Raw genomic sequence first — 25,317 nt, forward strand, 5'->3', positions numbered from 1 at the left:
AAAATTGAATAACAAAAAGCAATCTGTTTTCTTGTCAGAAATATTTTATGATATAGATCAACACAAACATAGTACCTTGAAAAAACAGCTATCAATTATCTTTACAGGCAAATAAGTATTGATCAAATTAACCATTAGTTGGACATAAACAATGAAGTGAATTACAGTAAGTCCTGCTTTAAAAGACTTAATATAGATACAGTGTAAAATCAATGGCATTTTAAAACCGTTTATATCTTTCCATTCTCACAGTATGTTAAAAAAGCAATAACTCAAGGCCTGTTATTGTATAAACTATACCATACTGTACTGTACTGTACAAACAATGTATGAAAAAATTGAGTGAGACAAAAGTGAGACAGCTCAGCTCTCGTTTGTCGTTGAAAGTTCATCAAAATGCAGCTTAAGCTTTTAAAAACAGAGAAACGACAAACAGAATTTGACATAAGAATAGGTGATAAATGATAACATTTTGCAGCTGACCTGAGTCAGTCACAAAATAAATAAATACCTAAATTTCCTGTGAACTACATGGGTTGGAATTTGCTGTGATCTGTCCCTATGATTGAAGCTGTTTTAACCAATTAAAATCTTCATGAATTTCATACAGATTAACAAGAAAAATATATTTTGATGTAGGTCACTTAGTAGGCACATAACAGCTGATAAAATATTTATGACAATGGGATGATGACATAAACAAACCTCTGTGTTTGAGGAAAATACTCTCCAGAAATTATTACAAAATATATTGTAGTGATTAAATCAATAAGCCACTGACATTTAAGTTAACTAGTAAGGTCAAATCATAAGTATTAAGCTGTGTTATCACGGGAAGATAAGCTTGTTGTCTTTATAACAGAATGATCTCTTTAGCTCAAGAGATTCTGGTGAGAATTAAAACAACATGTCATACATACCGTTTCGTTTTTGAATAAATTAATGATAAATGTTCTGGTGGTTTGATATTTGACACTAACTTTTTCATTTTCTAAGCCACACTGCTTCAAAAATAAAAAAAAATAGCTTCAAAAATACTCAACACAAAAGACAAGAAAAGAAAAAAAAGAAAAAAAATTGCATTTTTCTGATAAATAAACTATTGAGGATTAGAAAATTGACCATAACATCCAGGGGGATTCTGCAATGTTACACTTGTGGATCATTCCTCAGAAGACCCCCTTTTGTTTTTAGGAACCCACTAACGCATCAGGTTGTCTTTGTCTTTAGAGAAAACCGCCCCAAATCAAAGTTTATTTTCCTGTAAGCTGTACTGACATTATATCTATCTAATTAATCTTTTTGGCTAAGTTATTGAGTTGTGGGGATATGAAACATCACAACCTTCTTTAAAATAGAAAATGTACGAGTTAGCTGATCGACTCTAACCGTAATCTGCCTGGTTATTCCGAGCATGTTCCTCCTATCCTATCTGTTCCCTTAGCGAGATGCATCTCCAAATGCAGCAACTTACATCAAAAGTTAAAAAAAAATAAAAATCCAGAAATAAAAATGATTCAGTTGTGAGGTAAATTGTCCCTTTAAAGGTGTGGCTCTGTAATACTTCCTTTGGTATCATTTTCACTTGAATGCATCAGATATAGAGGAAGAGTTTCTGGCCAGTGTTTGGAATTCCACGATGACAGGAACCATAGTTCACCTTTCAGCCACAGCAGAAGAGGTGTTCTTCAGCTCTACACGGCGGAGAGGTCGATGCGATTAGCTGAGTTGGTGCTTTTGTCCCACGTGTTCATTTTAGTGGGGGTCCCGCCCTCCTTGTTGCCGTTCATCTGGAAGTCAGGAAGGAAACTGTGAGGGACAGTTTATTTCTACTTAGGTAACCTTTAGCTAATCAGCTCTTACAATGTCAGAGTTAAACGGTTTCACATTGATGTTCCGGATGGAGCTGCTGGTAAGAGTCCACACTTTGGTTTTGTGTTTGAAAGCAGCTCTAACCTTAAAAAAAAGGTGAAACAGCAACTGTTAAACAGGCAAACAATAGAAGGAAACCTTTGTCTGCTAGAATAAACACTCTACAACCCAAATATAAAAGCAGATTTTAGAGGAATACCTCAGAGTTTAGGAGGCAGTGAAACAAGAAGACAAAGAATCCCTGAAAAGGAAAACAGAAGGTTTGGTTTTAAGCTCTTTTAATTTTGCACGCAACTTTTCCTGCACATGAAGACCTACTTGTAATGAGTTGAATATAGCAAAAATATACAGGAACACCAAAGAGTGTGTGTTGACTGCAAGGATGCCAAAGATCCAGGAAATGCCAAGTATGGGCAGGAGGACCGCCACCGCCTTTGCCGTCAACCTTGACACAAATCAAGACAAAAGCACATTTACACTTTTCACTTTTAAAAAAAACTTGGTGCCGTTCGGTAACAAACTCACTTGACTGTGTTGGTGTCTCCGTGAACCTTGTAGCTCTCTCCGCCGATCCGTGATATAATCCTGGTGACCGATATGAGGATGCCAATGTTCACCTGTAAATCAGTGAGAGGGTTAGAAAGACTCATGACAGAGACTGTGGGAAACAATCTGAGATGCCAAATTCCTGCAAGATCCTCACCACAATGACAAACATGGCCGGTGCCACAAAGGCCCAGATGGCTCCATTCTTCAGTGACAGCCAGCAACTGAGACAGACAGAGAGAGAGAGAGAGAGAGAGAACAAGTTTGTTGTAAATGTAAAAGGACACATCTAACAGAGTTTTTCAACATAGCCTGAACGCAGGCAGTTAGCATTTCATCCACAGCTGATGTCATTCTTATGTAATACCTCTGAGCTTCGGTGCAGCCCAGGTCAAACTTACTTGTCCACTTCGCCATAGCTGTGCAGCGCTGATGTCATAGAGACCACACAAATCAGCAACGGAGAGCCTGCACATGAACACAGCACATGAGCTGATTGGTTAAAACCAGAGTTTATTGTTGCAGCTTGTAGAGTGTAGCTTGTTGGAAATGTTGGCTGTGATGTGATGTTGATGTTTACACAGCTTTTCCTGTTTTGGTACTTCTTCTTTTACTTTTGTTTAAGATAGTAATTTAAAAAAGTAATAATTAGCATTATAATTAGAATAAAAATAAGTCTAACTCCAAAATGTGACATTCAAGTGTAAATTTTCAAGCTGAAAGTCAGAATTTATCTTTCAGTCTCTCCTACAAATGTACCTCCATCATGCTATCATCTTTTTAAAGATGAAGCAAAACACTAAGAACTTTGTCTAAGACTGCAGAACAGACAGAATTAGGTCAAACTGGTTCAAATTCATATGGTATTTTAACATCCTGCAGCAGATCTGGGTCCCTACAAATATTGCAAAACCTCAGGTTTTTTAATATGTGTAAAACACATATTAAAAATAAGTGGTTTAATGTCACAGGAATAATTACCCTTTTTAATATCTTAAAGTTTTCAGCACTTCTAATTACAACGAGAGATTTTTTTGTGGCATTTTTAATAAAATAAGATTATTAACAGCTGTACTTGAACCTGTCAAAATCTCCAACATATAACTGGAAAATTGCCAGTAAAAATACTCTGTCCAGAAGAGAGGAAGTAATAAAAAAAAGGATTTTTTTCTCCAGTAATGGCTTCAGCGTGTGAAGCAGATGCTGCATTCCTCTGCAGCCAATCCCAACACACTGATGTTCCAAATTGTTCTTATCTGTCATCAACCATGGAGATCAGGAGAGGATCAGCAGAGGATCAAGAGAGGATCAGTCATTACTGCACCGGACTGTAACTCACAACTGCTTTACTGAACTGGATCAGTCGTTTAAGCAGTTTCATAGGTTAGCAGGTGTGGGGTTGACAGGCATGCTTAAAGGCTGAAAGGCAGCTCGTTAAAAGAAAAATAATTGCATAAATGAATGTGACATAAATTAGGCTTATTTGATTGATTATGGGCACATTTGCACATTTTTAACCTCTGAGACAAAGACAAAACCACAAATTCGTATTCTTATTTTTATTGCTAGTAGTAAAAAAAGTAATGATTCTGCCTTTCAACCGAGATTTTTTATTACTATATTTGTGAGGACCCAGCTCTGCTGCTAGATGTAAAAACCACCACATGAATTTCAAACAGTTTGACCTAATTCTGACTGTTCTGCAGTCTTGGCCAAAGTTCTTAGTGTTCTGCTTTTTGGGTGTTCTTGTTGACCTTTTTGTCATGACAAAAGATAACAGAAGGAATAGGGGTTACATCTATAGACAGAGATAAGTTTGAACGATAAATTCTGACTTTCAGAAAGCAGGCCAGCCAGATGATGATGATGATGGTAATAATGATGATGATTATTGCTAGTAGTAGTCATTTCTGATTAAAACAAACAAAAAAGAATGATTTGGGACCAAAGACCTCCGCGCAGACTTACCCCAGCCAATACCGTAGTAATAGAAGTGCTTGCTTCCTTCAGAGCCAAACACCTTCACCACCATACTGTAGAGGTGGAGACCCTCCACCAACATCCAGGCGAAGGCGCTCAGGAAGAAGAAATGAAGCAGGATGGCCATGATCTTACAGGGAAGCTGATGGGACAACATTAATCAGTAAACATTACAACAACAACAGCATCGGCCAGATCTGCCTGTGTCAACTGTGCCCACCGTTCCGGGGTCAAAGCGCGCACTGATGAGCAGCAAGATCTCTGCCACCAGGATGGCGAAGGAGAGGTTGGCATGGATATGGTATCTCTGGTTACGGATGGTGCTCACGGAGCTGAAGAGTGGCAGGAAAGCAGCATGTACCATCAACACTGTGCAATGAAATGAGGATGAGGTGAGGATACTCACGACAAGACAGCGAAGGTGACCAGAGTGATGGCGAGGCAGAAGATGGAGATGGAGCAGCCAACATAACCGATGGCTGTCAGTGCCACCTGGTGGCCGGTAGTGAGCTATGCAGACGGACACATGCACAGCAACGTTTGTTCAGCCTGTTTCATTCGACTCAAAAGTCCCACATTGATTCATAACGAAGACCGCAGCGATATTAGTACAGTGTGAACTTGTTTTTACTCTTCAGAAAATTACAGGGGGGTGCTGTCATTATTATAAAAGAACATGTAAATATTGATTTTTTTTTATCATAATTCCCACATTCACTGGCTTATCGTCACTTTAATTTACTAAAGCGGCTCATACACCTCACATACAGTTTATTAGTGTGATTTTTCAAAAATAATGGCTGGCTGTGAATTTTATGTCCACATGCCCATATATAGAATAATTCACCACTGGGTTTTATAGTTCACTGGCTTTCTGTTGGTTGCAACTGTCTGTAAACAGCATGAATTCTTTACCCGAAATATTTTCATTGATGTATTCTGAAAGGCAACATATGTATCTGATTGTCCTAAAACCTCCATGAAAGCTCTAAAATTCCTACACTGAACACGCTTCCCACCACTGTCAGCAAATTTGTACTTTGTCCTATAAACTAAACGATGACAGAGATGTTTATGTCTCTTCATATGTGCATGTTAGTGGGATAAAGCCTGTTTTCTTGGAGTTCAGGCTATTTTGAGGGTCTGGGCACCATTAACGGTCTTTACATCCACCTTGTCATTACCAAGGCGAAGGAGTCTCAGCCTACCAGAAAAAGGATACGTGGGTTTTCCCCTGCCCACTAATTAAAGACTGGGTACTGCAAAGTATAGCATCAAATACACTGGTACACCTTAAATACAGCAGCTCCTGTTTTCTACCCAAGCTTTCTATCCTGCAGAGCAGAGACACGTATTGTTTGAATTCTTTGGCTACAACACAGACCAAGTTGCAATCATTTCTTCATGTTAAAAATAGAGAATATGTAGTATATGTAGAGAAACGGGAACGGTGTCGTTCATCTCCAGTTTTATCTGTGGTCCACTGGAACTGGACCACTGACCCAGAGGAACTCAGCTCAGTCTCGGTCTTCCCAAAATCTGTTGTACAAAACCACAAGACCGTATGGGTCTGTTCACAACTGAGTGTCCAGCGGTCACACTATGGTTTCCAGTTGGAGAGTTTCTGTGCGGTACACCGTTGCTTCCGGTTCAGTTATATTTCTGCAAATATACTTATTTCATATCAGCCTTTGGTGTATATAGAAGAAAGAACTCACTGGCCTGCTGTCAATTGTGATGTTGCAGCCTGTTTTTAACACAAGTCACACACACACACAGACACGCATCTACAGCACGCAACAAACATCTTTGAAAGAACCTACTTTCTAATCTTATGCTGAAATTGTGAGGTGCATTAGATGTTTTGGAGCCACATGTGCTTAAATATTCTGTCCTCAGCCAGTATTACAGTCCATAGTGCAGCGAAGCCACTGCTGTTGTGCAACTCTCGACACAGAAAAGCTACCACAGTCGTGCAGGGTTTTAAAATTGGACAATAATTTGCAGCAGCTGGAACAAAATAAGCACATTTTCGAAGGTGTTTGTTTTTGAAGGAATATGTAATCACCGTGTTCACCAGCTGGTAGTTAACACCGTTTTTTTTACAGGCTAGCACAAAACAATATCAACACTGTTTTGCACTTCCCTGAAGGTTTACTGGTGCAGAGCTGAAAACAACTGGCTGCCGGGATCCATTTAAACATGAACATTTGGGACAGCAAGTAACAAAAGTGCAGCCAAAACTCGTACCTTTAAAGGCACCACTTGCATGAGAATGGCGAAATTGGTAAGATGATTGCACAAGCACACAGAATACGTCATGTTTCCTTCAGAGCGTACGCAACCTTCATTAGACCAGATGCCGTCATTTGAGCTGAAAAGACACATTCGATTATTATATACGTATAAACGAGAGGGGGGGCAATCAATTGAAAAGAAATGTGAAATGATCAAACGTGCAATGGAGTGAGTGAGTATTTGAAATGGGAGCTTACCTGTAGTCCAGGAAGCCACAGTAGAGGAAGACCTTATTGCTCTGATTAAGTAATTGATCTTGTTGTTCTTTATTCTGAAATATGAAATATGGAAAAAAGGGAGGAACCCTGAATCACCAGTGTGATACTGCAAAACATTTGAATTTCGTTTCTATATGGTTAAACTTTATAAAAGGTCCCATTTTCCTCATATCATTTGTTACAATTCAGAAACACATTCGATTTTGCCAATCTCAAAATAATAATTAGATAAAAAATAAATAAATAAAGCCTTGTTACATTTGGAGTTGGAATTTCCATCAGTTTTTATTACACTGGATTCCGTAATCAACAAAAACCCTCACAGGAAATTCTTCTAGGAGTTCTGTGACCTTGACAAGGGTTTTTTCTTTGATTTGATGCAACATACAGATGCAGCACAGGTGAATAAATGACCGTGAAGGAAAACTTGAGCTCCAGACAAGTGAGTCCACACTGAAGGTCAGACCGGACACTCACTAACGGTGATCATTACACAAAGTGAGAAACCCTTCTGTCCTCCGGAATCTGATTGAATTAGAACTCACTTTTTCCATGTCTTTCTTCAGCATGTGCTTTGGAGTCTCCGGAGATGGTGAGCTAACCACTCCAGCCAAAGTGCTCTGCCTGCTTGGGCGTGCAGCGCACGGCTGCACACCTCTCCACGTTTCTTACAGCCTCGCGGACTGAAGGAGGATATGATTAGATGATCTGCAGCCTTTTTCCTTCAGGAAAATGTGAGAGCGAGTGAAGCTGACAGTCAGGCTCTCTGTTTCCTGGCCCAGAGGTGCAGTGATTCATATTACAGAGCATGGCACAATCTTGCACATTTGTGTCTCTTTGAGACTAAATCACTGCTCTCATTCTGTCTCCCACACACACACACACGCAGCTTATTCATCATTATTAGGGCCTAGGAGATAATAGATATACATAGAGTTCATTAATGCAGGTTGGATCCAAGTTCCAAGAGTGTGTTGCCATGTTGCCATACGCCCTCTTTGATGGGCAACACTGTGGCATTTTAGTGCTCCTCAGTGGGCTCCTCACTCACATTTCAAATTGGGTCTAAATGGAAGCAGATGGATGAGAGCCAAGCTGTAATTTGCACACTACAAGGTTGTCCTTCACATGTTCACTTTGTTCTCTGCAATGACTGAACCACGAATGAAGGAAGCCTAATTATCCACATTAAACATAAAATGCAAACACCAGCCCCAGAGGAGAGAGGCCTTATTTGCACCAGACTTGCTCAGAAATACGCATTATTATACTAATGCCAGCAGTGAGATGTAAACCACTCAGGAAAGAACAGTTTTAAAGCTGCTCACTTTTTTATTTCTGCTCTTTTACAGATTTCTACAGTGTGGAGTAAGCCTTGACTTTAATATCAACTGATGCATCAGCCATTTTTTTGTGATTTTCATTTTATGCTACTATTTTATGTTCAAACTTATAACAATAGCGCCTAGAGAGAGCGGGAAAGATGTTTACAGTCAATGCTCCCTATTACTGGTTACTTCTATAGTTGTATACATATCATTATCTTTGGTAAGATAATGAATAAAATCAAAATTCTTCTGAAATATTGTTGTAATTGACAACTAACTGTGCTCAGGACTGGAAGATGGGTCTCTGGACAGCAGATTAAGGATGTGCTTCCGCGACTTGTTGATTACTGTGCACGTTGGCTGATTGCGCAAAACACTCTGATGGCAAATGACATCACCAACACAAGATGGCAGCGCTGATGTTCTGGACACATTCTAGTCTCAATTCAGTCCAGTAAGAAAGAAGCGACACTTGATCCATCGTTTTATGGGAGTGAAAACAATTTAGGTTTTAATCAGGAAGCATCTGTAGTCACCTATGGTGTATTCTGATGACAACACACCCAAGAAAGCCACAATCAGTCATTATTAATAAAAGGTTTGCCATCTGTTGCGTGCATCCCTCTCAAGATCCTCCTGTTGCACTTTAATAACTGCTTTCAGACTGCTGCCTAAAATGATGGAGGATAAGAATAAATACTCATCTGCAATTCACAGCAGTCTTAGATGACACACAGTACCCAGTAATTTTTTAAAACTGCAAGCCTCTCTTTCCTCTCTGGTGACTTCAGGCCTCCCTTGAATGGCAGAGCTGGAAGCCTGAGACAAGCTGTGGTCGCGCGATCTTCAGCAGATGCTGACAGAGAAATCCACACACATCAGGAAACTCCATGCCAATTTAAATATTAACTCCTGACAGCCAGTTATTACAGCAGCAGCCTGAAGGAGAGTTGCGGAGGATTACTTGGCAGATAAAAAGCAGCACAAATCCTCCTTTACAGCCTTTATATATATATATATACATCAACAATAACACAACAACTAAAGAAAGACAGCTAAAACTGGGACATTTGCAGTCCACATGGAGTCTCCACGAGTGGAGACGCTTTGTCCACAGCGATATCTAGAAGATAAAGGAATGGATTACAGTAGTACCTAAAGTATGATATTTAATTACTCTCTCAGGAGAATATTCTACATTTGCATAGATGTACAAGCATTATTATTAGCTATTTACTGGTCATTTAATCTCATTTTATATCCTACATTCTTAAAGTTTGATCAGTTGTTTGAGTTCCACTTTGACTGTGTGAGCAAGATTAATGCTCCAGAAAAGCTGAGTGAGCGAGGGACACACTCCTCCACGTCGCACCAAACACTGGCAGATCGCCATTAGCGTGCAGCCACGGGCGCAATGGAGCGGAGAGCTTGAAAAAGGGGCTCCGGCTGGGCTAAATTTAAAAAGCAGTGAAAGTGAAACGGCGGCATGAGCGAGTGACTGAGCAATCTTCCACTTTTCTATTCAAATTTCCCAAATAGTTGAGAGCCGAGAGAGCCAGAGCGTAACTCGTACACCGCTGCCAGCATTCGCTTCAGATGAATATTCGTCTGCCAGCAGCCCACATCACTGGAACTTTCACCATCATCTGCTGTTTCAGTGGAGTGGGACGTCTTCACCCTGAGAGTAAAAAAAGGCTTTCTGAGGTGCAGCCTGGTAGCATACACATTGCAGCGAAGAGGCCAGGCCCGCATTTCTTCGAAGGTAAACTAACTGCAGTTAAATTTAGGCAGGGAAGGAAATGCTTTGCTGCAGCATGTCTGGGAAAGACAATTCAGGGCAGGTTGCAGCTTTACTGCACCGGCTGACAGAGACCAAGCACAGCATGAGGAAAAGCTGCCCGTGGAGCCTCCTTCAAGTCGATACATTAAAGTATCACGCTGGGTCTCTGATGGAGTGCAGATGTTCTTACAGCGCTTTTCACTGAAGAGGTCAATGCTAAGTTGATCCGCATTCAGTGTGTGTAGTAACAATATGAGGCCATGCAGCAAAACACACTGGCCGTGGATGAGATCATGGCACCAGGGGAATGGAATAAGATGTGCAGCTGTGGTGTCCGCTCAAGCTCTGAGGCGGACACAGAAAACAGACAGATGCGTTGACAGGCGAGGCGTGAAGAAACCTGGGGACAATTAAGTCCCCACAATTGACAAAATGTCATTTGCAGACATTACTGTAGTGGGGGACTACAAAAGCACAATTCTTTCCATTTTAGAACAAAACTCAAATGACTCCAGGAGATGTTGTTCATAAATACTTTATATGTGTTCAAATCCCGCTGGACACTGTAAGCTTTCCCTTGTATTTGGCTTCATTTTGTGGAAACATAAATGAATTCATAAACTGCAACAGAGTTCTGATGGGGGCATATGTGGACTGAATTAGGAAAGCCATCTGAAGTAAACTACTTAAACTTGTAATGCTACAGTACCCAGCATAAATCTATGGAACAACCTCAGTGTTTATGGTAGCAGCATGCCTGGCAGGGTACGGCTCAGCCGCCCTTTTGTTCCATTTTCAAAGAAAATAAGATGTCCTCGGCAGCATCCTGCATACCCCCACCCTGGTTTATCCTTGCATCAAACATGTCATCCAAATCTCTAAACAACACTGGGAGTTATTACTGCTGAAGTTCCTTAAAACAATCCAGAAAGTTGACCCCAAAGCTGGTGGTTGGCCAAAATGTTATTAAAGTTTAAAACATTTTGAGCAAAGATGATAGAAAGTCCTATTTTAACGATTAACGATGCCTTTTGCTTTTCAGCAAAGAAAAGTCCAGTCCAGCAGTGTGACTGGACCTGGCACGAGGGAAGAAGGCGTTTCTGGAGAGTTTTCTTGAATTTTCCCGAATGAACAAATTCAATAAGTTGACATTCTGCAAAACAACCACAGCTGAAGGAAAATCTATCTGAATAATGCAATTTATCACCTTACAACTTGTTAGTATCTCTAAACCAACGGAGCTACATGATGCATAACCATCTGACTATATTATACTGATATAGTATCTTCACAGCTGTCTTGTTTCCACAGCGTCCAAGTTCAGGAACCAGGTCTTCCTAAAAAATCACTATAGTTGAAAACTGAATTTTAAGACTGTCCTGTCATACCTAATGAGCTTCTGTTCTGCACCGCAGCCTCCGAAAAGATCATCAAGCTGCTTTAATGCCAGTTTTTGGCCAGTATCAGTGTGGTCCTCAAACTGAAATGTAACCAACATACATTTTGATAAATAAAAAAGGGGTGATATTTCTCATTGGCTTTTTTCTGCAACGCTGGATCCCCACAGATCTTACAGGGCTGAGCAGCTCCCGGCGCAATTTGAAAAGATTGTGCGATCTGTTGCTTTAAGCGCTGTTGTGTTGAGAATGTGGTCAGCTGTGGTGGTCGCGAGCTTGGAGGGGAGCTCGATGGGAGGAGCTGAAAAGAGAGACGCTAACTATTTTTGCACGAACGGAATAACAATAGCCAGACCTCCATCTGTGATTGATCATCGTTCTGGCCAACACCGCCTGTGTGTGTCCGCCTGTTGGCATATGAGTGGGTGTGGGACTCTAAGCAAGGAAAACACAGGAGAGCTGTTGCCCTCAGCAGCAACACTGGGTGTGTGCTGTGAGTTATAAAAAGACTGCTCATAAAGACTGATTACTATTGTGGCAGAAAGGACTGATACAGCACAGAGATTAGGGTCTCAAAGAGCGAATCAGAAAGTGTTACACAACCTTTGTTTATTGTTAGCCCTGCTGAACAATTCGCTCAAGCTTTTACAGTCATTTAGGAAGTGGGACCCAAACAACAGTTGAGAATTCATGTGGAAAAAAAAAGCCACCCGTCCTTTGTATCACCAGTGCCCTCCTCGTTTCCCACCCATGCAGCTCTTTCCCATGCTCTTCTGAGATTAGCAGACACAACAAGCCTCTTTCCTAAGGGTGATTGTGATTGATTCATTCATTAAGTCTGTTGGTTTAAGCTAAAAACCTTAAAAACTTGAAATTATTGGCCAAAGCCTTTAGACTTGAAACACAAACAACTTGAGGACTTTCATCAACTCCTATTTTCACTGCAGTGTCCACCCAGATATGACGCAATTCCATAACATGAGGAAAAACTCTGGCTAATTTCAACAATGAATTGCTATAACAACATCAAATAATGAGAATAATTATATTATTTCTTTCTATTTATGTAAGCACAGTGTTGCCATAGTAATGTGTATTTTTGTCACATTTTTGTTTTTCTATTCCATCCAGAATGTGGCATCTGTCTGTCTGAATCAATCCGAATTTAGCATTTACAAAGATGCTTTTCATCAATTCAGGGAAGTCCTACATCCATTTTTTTTAAAACTTGATTTAATTGAAGCCATGTATGACCGCAGAACTTCCATGTTAATTTGATGCGAACTAAATAATAAGAGTGAATCAGCCCTGCACAGATTATGCTGGCTTCACAAATCATTTTACAAGTTTTTACCATTGGTGCACACAACTTTCACACATTAAAGGTGACGCAAAAGCTTCAAACTTTCCAGCAGCATTTTGTCAGAAAGTTCACATTTTAGTGAACCTACAGCTCTTGCTTTATCCAGCTTTCAGTCTTTATACAACACTTTTAATAGACTCAAATCCTCTAAAAACTGTATTTAGCAGCACTGAACTTAAGAAATGATGATGCTGATGGAATAGCTCTGTCTAGGAACTGAGGTGAGGAGTCTCATATTTCCTTTTTCTATTGTTTAACTCAAGACTCTACGGACCTCCTACTGTTCTGTTCTTCTATTCTCCATTCACAACTCTAAATCCGAGCTAAATAATCACAGCCAGCATCCGATCAACACCTGATGCGAGCGGTGTGAGAAGCATGCAGCAGAAGCATGATAACAACCTTTGTGGTCATGGACCTGCAGGAACAGCAGAGACCCTTGAAATAAACCTTTCTGATGTCAGCTATGGCCGTTTTTTTGTCTTGCGGCTTCAAAAAGGCTGTTTTTAAAAAAAGAATTAATAATAAAAAGGAATTAAACTAAAAAAAGTGGAAGAAAGAACTTGCATCCAGAAAATAACTAATAAATGCCGTACTTGTTGTACCGGAGAGACATTTATTTGACATTCCTCAACGGAAAGGTTATTTTGAAGCCTCAGGTGCTGCAGCGGGGCCTCTTTGTGCTGTTCTTTCCCCTGGTAGTGCAACATGCTTTGGTGGCTCTCTACTCTGATTGAGTTTGTTGGGAATGACCTCAACAAGCGGTTTCAGTCAGCATCAATCAAGGCGGTAAGGTCACTCACACAATCACATGACCTCCACGGACTCTTCGCTGCGCCACACAACGTTCCATCAGTCCATCATACAAAGCATTCAATCACAGTAGGTGTCCGATAGTGAAAATGGATGACACATGGGATGGAGGTGTGACTGTGACTGAGTGTGACTGTTTGGACAGTGCATGGGATGGCACACAGACCCTGCTGTAACCATGACAGCAGGAAAAAGACAGAACCCCCCCCCCCCCACCTCCAACATTTAAATGAAGTCACAGCCGGCTTGTCTGCTCTCTGAGGAAAGTCACAAATCACCTACAATGAACCAGTGCCATTCCAGGACATCTTTGAAATTTAACTTGAGCGGACAGTACAGAGCAACATAAACAGTAATGGGAAAGGTCTTCCACATCGTCATGGGGGAGGTGCGTGTTCAGCCTTACAGCAAAGAAGGTGATAAGTATGCAGCAGCTGCCAAACACATTATAAACTCCAAAAATAGGCACTTTATGACTTGATCCAGTTACGGCTTTAGAAAAACATTTAGAAAACCATTTCTCTCGGCGCGGCCGCAGAGCCAAAAGCAGCTCTTAAATCTAAATCATCATCTGACACATGTGGCCAAAGTGAAGTTGAAAAGTGCTGTTCCACTGTGCTCCAAGCAGGATGTGCATGTTTGAATAAGAGCTTATTTACAATGGCAGAGGTGAAAGAATTTACAGAAAGATGATTTATTCTTACATCAGAGGTGAAGTCAATCAGAATAAAATAGAAACTCTTAGCTGAATAGACAAGAACGCTGGTGAGCATCTCTCATGTGGTGCGTGTTTAAACAAACAACAGGCCCCAAGTCAGGGGATGGCTGCATCAACACTTGTGAGTGTTTACTGTGAGGACACATGTGACGAAATCCAGTGAACGTGCAATAAAAGTGCCTTTTCCTGTTTCAGGATCGACCAAATAGACTCAGATTTCTTGCCCTTTTAAACACTCTGTTTCTTGATATTATTATTACTATTGGCAGTTTTTAAAAAAGCAGCCATACATAATCAATAAATAAATTGGAAAAAATACGAATAGACCTTTCTGAGTGAATCTCAATTTAGTGCCCAGATAAAGCTAAATGGGATCTCTGAATTATTATAAAAAACACGTAAAACATTATGCCAATCATTTCCCAAATGTACAATGTATTTGGTAGGATCCAAAATAAACTTGATGTCAACATCTTTCACACGAATGTGATGGGGCACTTCTATGACCTCACAGGGGAACAAGGTAAAGCCGGGCACATTTTTCACTTAATTTCCATAATGAGTTTCATCTGCACTTCGAGTGGAAAACTGGCTTACAAGAAAGTTACTGAGCCGACAGTTGGTTTTGTTTCTGGTGGCCACATGTGCCATAAGGCTAACCAAAGCAAGCTGCTGCATGAGGCTCTGTGCAAGACAGAGGCTCATCTTACATAAGATGGTGCCAAAAATAGAGCTAATGGAGTTCAATAATGGGGTTGTGTTACCATGGTGGCACTCAAACTGTGGACCTCTGTCTTCTGATAAGGTAGGTGTCCCACACCCAACAATCACAACTGGGAGCAGGAAGAGCGCTTACATTTCCCGGAATGCCTCACTCACAAAAAGCAAATAACCTCAAAAAAGCATGAGTCAAAGGAAAGGAAAGTGGGACATTTCGTGGGTAAGTCTTACCAGCATGTGGGTGAGGACAATTTTGATTAGCGGTCCTCCGAGGAGGTTGCTTGACAAGGCTGGTGAGGGCTCCACCTTCAGAGAGATAAGACAACTTGCTACCTGGATCTTATGGTCCTTGAAGTCTGCAGCTTCATTAATTCTGACAGAAAAGAGACAGAAATATGAGGGAAACCCTCTCCAACTGTACATTTCAGTCATTATCTAAATTGTCCTTCAATGCAAATCATCGCACTAACTGACAGGATCACATTAACATAGTTTCAAGGCTCTGATACGCAACTGGGATGAAAGCATCGCATCTCCGTCATTGTGCGGGGAAAGCTGGCAAAAACAATCATCAAATGCATATTTCCCATTTTCTGCTCAAATAAAATAAGTTGTCATCAGGGTTTGCTGACCTACACCACAGGATACATTTGGTTCCAGTGATCAGACATGTAACAAGATGTAGCACTTATAGCAGGGGGTTTTAGTCAGTGGAGGCTGAGCTGTGAGACAAGCGATAAGCCCCAAGACAGATAAGACTCTGGCTTCAGGCTCAAGGCTCCAGCCCCTGGCTGTTCCCAGCTTCAGGAAGTGTCTCAAATGGATGTGTCACCGCACAGGAAGTACAAACAGGCACAAGATTACCCTGATTTTTTTTTTCTATTTTGAAATTATCTTTGATTACTAGAAAAGAAAAAGCAACAACGTTTCAGGCCCTCTTCCAAAGCCAAATACACATGAAGAAAGCTGAGTCTGTAATAAACATCTCTGTATGAATGTTAAATAGCTGTCAGAAGCATTTCTGTCCCAAGCTACTGTGGGTTCTTTTTTCTAACTGGGCTAAGACGTGAATGAATATCTATCCATGATCAGCATTGTCATAATTCATGATTAAAAGAATAAATAACTACATATGATTAGATGTCATAATGTAGTTTAAGAAATAATGTTTTTGAATCCTGGTTGTATTTTACGGGGAGCTTGTTTGTTGAATTGGTTGCACTGTTCTGTGTCCAATATTTGCATGCTAGATGAAGACTAGCAGCTTAAAGGAAATAGCCACTTGACTTCCAGGTCACTCTTTTAATCAGATACGTTAGATCTACTAGATTGCTCATGAGATCAAATGCCTGGATGATACTAGGAAAGAAAGGACTTGAGTTTGTCTGGATAGGAACAGCGTGCAGAGCAATGCTTTATTTTGTTCTCTTACCTCGTCTTGACTGGGCTTATCTGTTTGTAGTAGCTGTGCATGTTATGGTAGAACAGGCCAACGATGGTGGTTTGAGCTGTGGGGAAATAGACACCGTATTTGAACATGAACAGCATGGGTGGAGGCTTGGGAATGTAATACATGGCTGTTAAAATCCTCAAAATGACTGAAATCTAATTAGCACTCTCTCGCAGCCATACACTGGCAGCAGTAAGCTAATGGATCAGCCACAAAGTCACAAAAAGGTGAGAGGGAGAGAAAGGGTCAGGTAGATGCCAAGAAGTCCTGGGACAACAGGAGGTCAAGTAGACTCCCCTCCCCTCCTTCCCCTTAATCTGACATATCATCCAGCCTGGTCCCACCTCAGCACGGCAAGATAAACAATGAAATTGGAGGAAATCCTTAATGGACTTGTTCCTCCGATCAAAGACCCCCTCCGCCCTGTCACTGCTGATTTTGTCTACAAAAGCTTGTGAATGTCAACTCCGCAGTGTATGCTGGGGAAGTTTGAACTTTCCACAAAGTACTTTGAACCAAATGGCTCCACGGGGTGTCCCAAGAGAATTACAAGAGATTAATGAAAAACTGGTGCAGGTGGAAGTGCAACTTCTCTTTTGGGGGAGTTTAGTACAGACAGAATCTCAGATAACTTGGTCCTCGCTGGTAACGTATTCCCCGACCGACCTCCTTTATTGGGTTAGCCTGGGTTTTGTTTTTAGAGCTGCCTTTATTCCTCATAATCAGTTCAACAAGGTGCTGAAACATTCCTCACAGATTTCCTTCCATATTAGGACCTTTCACATCAGACTAACGACTCCAGAATTCTTAGAAGTATTTGCTGTAGGTGAAGACTTCAAGGTGTTCTCGCTCTGCAGGCACTGGCAGCAGTAGTGATCGGATGGACATCACTTTGACTGATTTAGCTGAACATGAACAAGTTCCATGCTGGAACGATAAACATCTCCTGGTCAATGTCACCGAATATACGACTCCATTTTTTTTCAGAGATTGAGTAAAACAGAGTGCTGTCTTTCACAGGCATGTGTTCTTCTTAAATAACAAGGTAGCTGCCAACAGTAAAGTCATAGCTGGATTTCTATGGCACACACACAGTCAAGCAAAGGTGTTCACGGCGCTCCTCTCCTACGCTGTGTTAGTGCCCTCATGCTTGAGCATAATAAATTTTCTTCCAATAACAAGAGCCGCCCAGCCAGACAATTTTGCCTTGGCAGACTCAGAGCACAACTTATGTGCACTCAGACAATCGACCTCAAGAAGCTACTGCTTTTAATTCAAAGAGTCCTCTAAGTAATAATTCAAGGAGCGTCACTTACACTTCATGGCGAGGGCCTCTCCAGGCACAGAGATGTAGTTCTTGCCCTCTGTGGGGAAGCGGTAATGCGGCAGGTTGTATTTCTGTGGGAATTTCATCAGAGAGTAATCTGTGGAGGAGGTCAAAGGTCACGAATAAGAGCTAACCATGAAATGAACAAGCAAGAGAAACAAGGCCAGAGACCTGCAGATAGATAGAAAGACACAGGCGGAGAAACAAAACAATGCATAAGGAGGGACGTTGGATCATCTGACCTACCTTTGTCCTCTGAATGAGAAAAAGATGGACCTCGGCGTGTTTTTCTATTCTACACACAAACGACCAACACTGAGTGAGTCACCTCATGGAAAGCTGACCTGCAACGAAAGATGTTCCGCCCAAGGAGATGAGCGAGTCGGGGCTGGGCTCCAGGTTCCTCACCATGTGTTCCATCACTATGTCCACAGTCGCAATCAGACCACTGGCCACCACTGTGGACTTCTGCTCAACACAAACGCAATCAAGCTTCAGGCTGTGTCTCAGTTTAGAACCAGCAATTGGGGTGGCATTGCATTGTGTGTTGACGTGCAACAGCACTGTGCAAGAGCAACTGATTACATCAAACCCGAACATTCCAGTTATCAAATGTCCAGTTATTTGTCGAATATCACGATGGCAAATTAACCTTTTGAATATTTGAAAATAATATAGATGTCAAGTTAATGAAACAATTATAGCGGAAATGCAACAAGACAGCGTTAGCTTTGAACTAAACCTGGACGCTTCCTAAACTGGATGTTTGTTACACATTAAATCAACTTTGTATTTGTAAGTTCAGGAATGTTTCATTTATCTTCCTTTTATATTTTTCTAATTCATCTTCCCCAAATGCATCATATTTGTATCCCAGTACTATCAAGATAATAAAATTGATATCAATAAAATGATACAACTTGATTAACAGTCCATAAATTAAGAGTAATTTGTCACGACGGACAGTGAATTTGAGCTGAACGTTTACCATGATTAACGGCTCGGTTAGCTTCTCCACTGTGGGAGTTAAAGAGGGTTGCGTTTATCTACTGTTCACATTCTGCATCCTGATACTTGAACATCTGTTTCAGCTCGTGCTTTCAAAAACACATGTTTGTTCTGCAATTGCACACCCGGTCAGAACGTCTTTCTTCTGGTAACATTGTATTTGTATCAAAGAGATTACGGTAGTGGGATCAGACTGTACTTTTACGTTCAATGCAGAAAGAAACGGTCATTTCGACTGCGTCTGACGGAGCACATCAGTCCTGTGTGGGCACACTGTCTCCCTGGAACTGCTTGTACTTGTTGTACACAACTTGGAGCTGTGTCAAAATCTCATGGATCTCTTAAGCGTCAGGCCAATTGCATATTTTGCATTGTGTCATATTTGGGGTTGCTCAAGAGCAGCAGGAAGTCATTTACCTCCGGCAAGACTGGAGAGGACAGTGCTTCTTCCACACTTCTGAGAAAAACCTGGGTACAAGGAAACGGGCAACGTGAGTCTGTTGTTTCGCCTACTTTCCTTCCTGTGTGTGTTTTAAACTCTGCTCCAAGACCTGTGTGAGATTGTCGGCATTGTTGTAAGAAATGGTCTTGTTGGGCAGCTCCGTCAAGAAGCCAAACACCGATCGGGGGTTCTGGAAGCTCAGGCCCTCCTCGGGCTGACTGTGGACACCAGGAGGACTCATCTCTGTGGACCTCTGCACAAACATCACATCATATAGCAGATGGTGCTGCGTGTCAGATGGCTACGAGCTCCAGAATAAACAGGGAGTTTAGTCAAACACGCTCGATCACGCCTACTTCATTTACTACCCCAAAACTCCCAAAAAGTGGTAAAACAAACATTATATCACTATCTGCTATGACCTCATATCAAACTTAAATTTAATTGGATTCTTATAAATCATCGCCCCTGAGGTTTTCAGGTCAATAAAGTTTATACTCGGACAGAGATAATCCACACAAAGACTAAATAAAGCTTTAAATGATTTAAATATGGAATATAATAGGAATAAAGGAGTTCAACACTTATTGACTCTATATGACAAAGTAGTTGAATAAATACCATTAATAATCAGGCTAAATCTTACTAATTATATCATTTTTAAAAAGGCAAAAGTGCCTCAATGGCAAAGTATTACCAGACATAAATATATTACTAGGCTTTGTTTTAGATTGATGAGTCAAAAGTAGAATATTTGGAAGACATAAATCTAGTTCTCACTCTGATTGTCCAGATAACCTGACATCAATAATTGAACAATAGTTTCTGCTCTCTATACAAAAGGTCTTCAAGAATTTTAGTTTTGGTGAAATAAAGCTCAAATTAAGATGGAATATCCAAGTAAAGATCCTATATCCTATAAGGAAGGTTCATGGACTTTTAGAAATCATATGTGGTGACAAAAAAGTGGATTTATGGTGACCTTTTTGGTGACTTACAAATGTCGGAGTCGTTGACGTGACTTCATTTGAGACTGCAGCCGTCGTGGTGGAATACACCGTCTGGCCTAGAGAAAGTACAATAAAAGATTATAAATTAGAGGCGGCATATATAAAATAGTTTATAGAGGTTTTAATCTTTTGTTTGGAATTCGAGAAGCATCCCTGTCACTTTTTTGGGTCCCCCATAGAAGTCGTGACGCGGTTGTAATGTCACTGGATTTTATCAACACGCAGTCTGGAGTTTACGAGGTTGGTCCATGCCAAGTCATGGAGGCAGACGGATTATAAGCTGCACAGGAACTGGGACAATAAGCCACATACCAGTCTGCCACTGTCTTCTGTGCAATGCTAAGATTCATTTTATGCCTTTGTTGTCATTTCATAAAAACAGCACTAACTAGCTACCAGAAAATGTCCATAAATGGACAGACATCAGAGGTATCAGTCTGAAGCATCCCTCATCTTGCGTAACCATAACAGTAAGGCCCCCTTGCATCTGGTGACAGTCTGTGGAATATGTTGCTTTTAGGTAATGACTTAAGAGAAGAAATCAAGGCAGAGAGCACCAGCTGATGATCTATACATTATTATCTATGTCATAGACACGGTGGAGGAAACTAATGTGTCTCGCAAAGATCTAATAATACATAAATTGAACCAGACCTCTCAGACTACTAATTTGAGCTTTCAGTTTTTCATACAAAGTATTGTCCTCCAGAATTTGACCTGCTCCCGTCCATCTATGGCTTTTTACTGTCCGAATGGAGTAAACAGTGAGAACCGAAACAGTCAAGAGTCTGCCTGTTGCAACATGTCACATTAAATCAAAGTGATCTGGCCCCTGTGACCCCCGCATGCATCTACGCTTATAAGGCAGAACTATGTGGACATCGCACTTACATCACCAAAACGTTTCATGAAAGAATTTGCAGTTTTAAGATCCTGCTGTTACTCGCGGCTGCTCTACACAGGTTGAAGATGCTGTGGAAAGTTGTTTTTAGAAGTTTTTCCTCACAGCAAGAATTATGGGGGGGTGTTGTTCTTGTACCTGTGGCTGCACTGTAGTACAGGGAGATCTCGTTGGGAGAAAGAGCCCGTTCCCAAATGACGAACTCATCAAAGGCCCCCGTCACATAATGACCGTACGCCTTGTTGTTGCCCGTCCCAATGAGAAGGTCGGGGTAAGGGTCACCGTAAATCTCAGAGACGTTGCTGCCGGTGGCGTCACCAGCGGTGAAGGTTCCATTGATATAGACCTTCAGACCATCAGCTTTAGTCCATGTGAAGAGAATATGAGTCCAGTAGGGCCCTGAATGAGGGGAGATACACTGGTCAGCCACTATATAACATATTACATTATAACCCCTGAGAGCCATCCCAACATGTTTCCCAAGACAGTAAACTTTCTGATGACCTTGTACCCCACACAAATGAAATGAGCGTCTGTCTTGACAGGTAAGAACTCTGCTCGGATCTTGGACCCTTGAGTCATGCACAAGGGCTTCTCAGTTGCATTTGATTCGGGAGAGTATTAGCCCCACACCAACGTGAACAAATCCAGCTGCAGGACTAGGAACAGTTTTGATTTTTCATCTTTGTGTGGGATTAATAGAAGGGACCTTTTCTGCATGTTTGCAGTAATTCCATCAATCCGCAAACAAACTTTGTACAATGGAAACAAACTAGTTCAGTAGTAATACTGTCGAATTTAGTAGGTGTGATGTGTTCACTGTCACACTTCAGCGCATAATGAAATACATGATAACAACCAAAAACTGGCTGGCTAAATCACTAATTAAAGCTGATTGTGTAAGTTGGACAGAAACAAGAAGGCATTCTTTTTGATCTAATCATGTTTAAAATGACTAAAACAAAAACATTTTAAGTGGTGGGGGAAAAAACAAGTCATAATGCATACATTTCAATCTAAAAGGTGTGACTTCAATCCCAGAAGACAACACTGTAACTGTGAACGCACAACTGCCAGAAGAGCAAAAACATGCATATCACATAGAATCTAAACCATATGTGTTATTGGATATGGACTCATTTGTTACTCAATGTGCTCCCTCCCCTGAAGATTTTGCTCACACACCAGAGAGGATGTTGTGATCATGGAGACATGTCACCTTCAGGTCACACATGGGATATTAATGGCTTGGAGTGTGTAACATTGTGCTCGATTCAAATGGCATTTCCTCATGTACGTGTCAAAAATTGATGGGGGGAAAAAGGTATGAAAGCAGTTTAAGAAGAAAAGACTGCTGTAGAACTATTCCCATTTGATGTGGATGAAATGATGAAACCTGGAACTTTGATGTTGGCCTTCCATCTGTGGTTGTTGCCTCGAGTATAAAACTCCACGTATCCTCTGTAGGGATTGGTGTAGACAGAGAAGCCGTTGGAGATGACCTTCCCCCCAGAAGCTACGGCAAAACGAGACTCCGTCTCGTGGTTTTTCCAAAAGAAGGAGAAGGTAATTCCTGAGGAGGAAGGGACTGTCACTCACAAAGAGATGGAAAATCATTATCATCTGCATAACAACAGCTCTCTCACCCTCAGGACCACACAAGGTCGGGTCGCTGATGCAGGAGTTCTGGTAGTTTCCAAAGTGAAGAAAGGTTCCACCGTTATCTCCATCAAGATATATACCCTTGTTAACCATTCCTTCAACAATATCTACACACACACACACACACACACACACAAGCTTTAATTTACATGAGAAAACCAGTGGTGTGGAAGTCAGAGTGTATAAAGGCGTAAACAAAAAAGGTTATTCATGATTTCTCATGACGCCAAGCTGAGAAACACCATCTTCACAGAGACTTGGAGCCTTTCTGAGCTCGGCTACAGTACAACCGTGCAGTTGTTTGGCAGAAAGCTCCAGGAATTTTAATTTTAAGTGTTTGGTGGGCTAAAAGTCTTCCCTTGCAGCAGAGCCAGATTAAGTAATGCTGGATTTATATATTTAAGGGAAAACATTTCTTTGACTTTGTCCCTTAAATGATGAATGTAATTATGTAAATTCACAACTTAACGACATGCTCGCAGTTCTTGGTCTGTCCTTTTACTCTAGCTGTTACTTAAAATTCACTCCCCTACGTGTCAGACGTGTACATTTGATTCAATGCATGTTTGTGATGTCCCAGAAAAAGCCAACTCTTAGCAACATTGACATTCTATTTGTTCTAACAGCATGGCAATTACTTAAAAAGTATAAATTATATGGTCTTTGTCTCATTTCAGCAATTCATGGATTTTAAAGTGACATCACTCTCAAATATGAGTTCTTTATGCTTTTATCACAGTCATAGTAATGAATACAGCATCAACACAAACACAGTGAGTAGTCGAGTGTATTGATAAGACGCCTTCAGCTGCGACCCACTCGACTCAAACTGTTTGTACAACAGCGAGAGCAGAAGCCGGGCAGAGACTGAATGCTCACCTACTGTCGCAGAAATGTTAGTGTAGGCAGAGTCATTGGTATACACATAGGAAGAGTTATGGGAGGAAGGGAGCACAGTGTGGTTGTGGATTCTGACAGCTGGACAACAGACAGTGGAGAAAAAACAAGAGTGATTCACACCTATGTGGACACATAACAGAGGACACGGTGAAAGGAAGACAACAAGAGGGACGTGGTCTGCAGGTATGAGACAGAATGATGCTGAGCTGAGCGCACGCTTCATGCCCGAGTGACTCCGCACATCAAGTCACGTCTATACCTGATCCCCCTTCAACTCATAAAAAAACATTTACAGTGTCGTTCTCATCTTTCAAAATGCTTCACAGTGTAGATCTTTTGCATATAAAACAGCATTAATGCTCAAAACGCATAAATAGCGATCATAGATCATGCAGCAGGCAGGCAGACATGTAAGTGATGCATGCCCAAGAGTACGCGGGCTGCCTGTGTGTGCACATACTTATGGTGCCGTTAACATAACCTGGTCTGTTTCCAATCTGGTCCCACAGTTCGTGGATTCCATCCACCACATCCAGAGGCCAATAATGTGAGGCCGTGCCCAAGACCTGCAGACCTGGATGGAGAGTTTACAGATAAGCACGCATCCAGAAGGGGATTTCCCCCCAAAGCTTCTCAAAATTAGCAAGTTTTCTTATTTGAAGGAGATCCACTTTAATGGTAATGAATATTATCAAACATTAATGACATCACTGAACACTCAATAAATAGTAACCTGATTTCTTAATCTTTGCTCATTGTCTTGCCTATTTTCCAGCCTGAAGGAACTTAGAGTTCTTCATGTCACGAAACGCAAAAAAGATCCTGGAATATAAACTAATTCTGATATTTCAAAACTTGGAACCACCAGGTAGTGAAAGATTCAGTGTCCACTTAGTGGTAAAATGTCTGCCAACAAACGTTTTTGATAGCTTTAATCCAAACGTGTCAAACCTAAACCAGTATGGGGAAAAAAACATTCACAGTCAGGACTACCTGGATGCTTTGCAGATTGCACCACTTCTGAATAAACCTGTATGGGGAAAAAAATCGAATATGCACATAAAGGCTGTGGAATGATAATGTCACATGCTCTTGGGTCAAATATGTTCCAATAATCTTACCTTAATACACGAGACAAAAACTGTGAAAATGTAAATCTGCAGTGAAAATTCCATAACTTTTGGAAGATCTACCCTCTGATTTTTTTTTTTCTTTTAAAGGCTCTTAGGTTCTCAAACAAATCCAGAAGGAGACGATCATGGTTCTCTTGTACAACGTGGAAACTTTTGAATCTTAGTCCATGTGTCCAAAACATGTAGATAAACACTGAAGCGAGGCGTTAATGTCCTGGCACGGGACAGACAAGCTTCACAGCTGGTTTTCTCATGATAAATGACTTATGATTCCACGCACAGTTCGGTGATCTCAGTTCCAGCACTGATCGTTCCTCGAGTTCCTGCGCCAGCATCTACAAACTGTGAGGACGAGGGCAGCCGGGTAGGGGAGGACTGGTCTGCTGGGCTGGACGTGTGATGTCATGTTTTGGATGTTCAGAGGAGAGGTGTTTGTGGAGCTGTGCGTAAC

At 41.2% G+C, this 25,317-nt stretch overlaps 1 protein-coding gene across 2 annotated transcripts; it reads right to left on the reverse strand.

The window, feature by feature from the left end:
• Positions 1-26: 26 nt before the first annotated feature.
• On the reverse strand, positions 27-25,258 carry adgrd1 (adhesion G protein-coupled receptor D1). 2 transcript variants are annotated; one of them, XM_057033497.1, is made up of 26 exons: positions 24,855-25,258; positions 24,727-24,763; positions 24,194-24,307; positions 23,713-23,811; positions 22,818-22,940; positions 22,568-22,744; positions 21,310-21,570; positions 20,259-20,326; positions 19,370-19,513; positions 19,236-19,286; positions 18,155-18,278; positions 17,800-17,907; positions 16,466-16,541; positions 15,265-15,406; positions 6,894-6,967; positions 6,649-6,772; positions 4,805-4,908; positions 4,619-4,730; positions 4,387-4,540; positions 2,820-2,886; positions 2,576-2,642; positions 2,398-2,489; positions 2,191-2,317; positions 2,072-2,113; positions 1,864-1,956; positions 27-1,790 (listed from the first exon to the last, which is right to left on the reverse strand). In XM_057033497.1, the coding sequence occupies exons 1-26, from the start codon at positions 24,906-24,908 to the stop codon at positions 1,695-1,697; spliced, it is 2,730 nt and encodes a 909-aa protein (XP_056889477.1). In that variant the 5' UTR covers positions 24,909-25,258; the 3' UTR covers positions 27-1,694. The 2 variants fall into 2 exon arrangements, with proteins under 2 accessions (XP_056889477.1, XP_056889478.1); XM_057033498.1 differs by lacking the exon at positions 23,713-23,811 and having other exon boundaries at positions 24,855-25,256.
• Positions 25,259-25,317: the final 59 nt, after the last annotated feature.

Source organism: Takifugu flavidus, chromosome 5, assembly GCF_003711565.1.
Source record: "Takifugu flavidus isolate HTHZ2018 chromosome 5, ASM371156v2, whole genome shotgun sequence".
Lineage (NCBI taxonomy): Eukaryota > Metazoa > Chordata > Actinopteri > Tetraodontiformes > Tetraodontidae > Takifugu > Takifugu flavidus.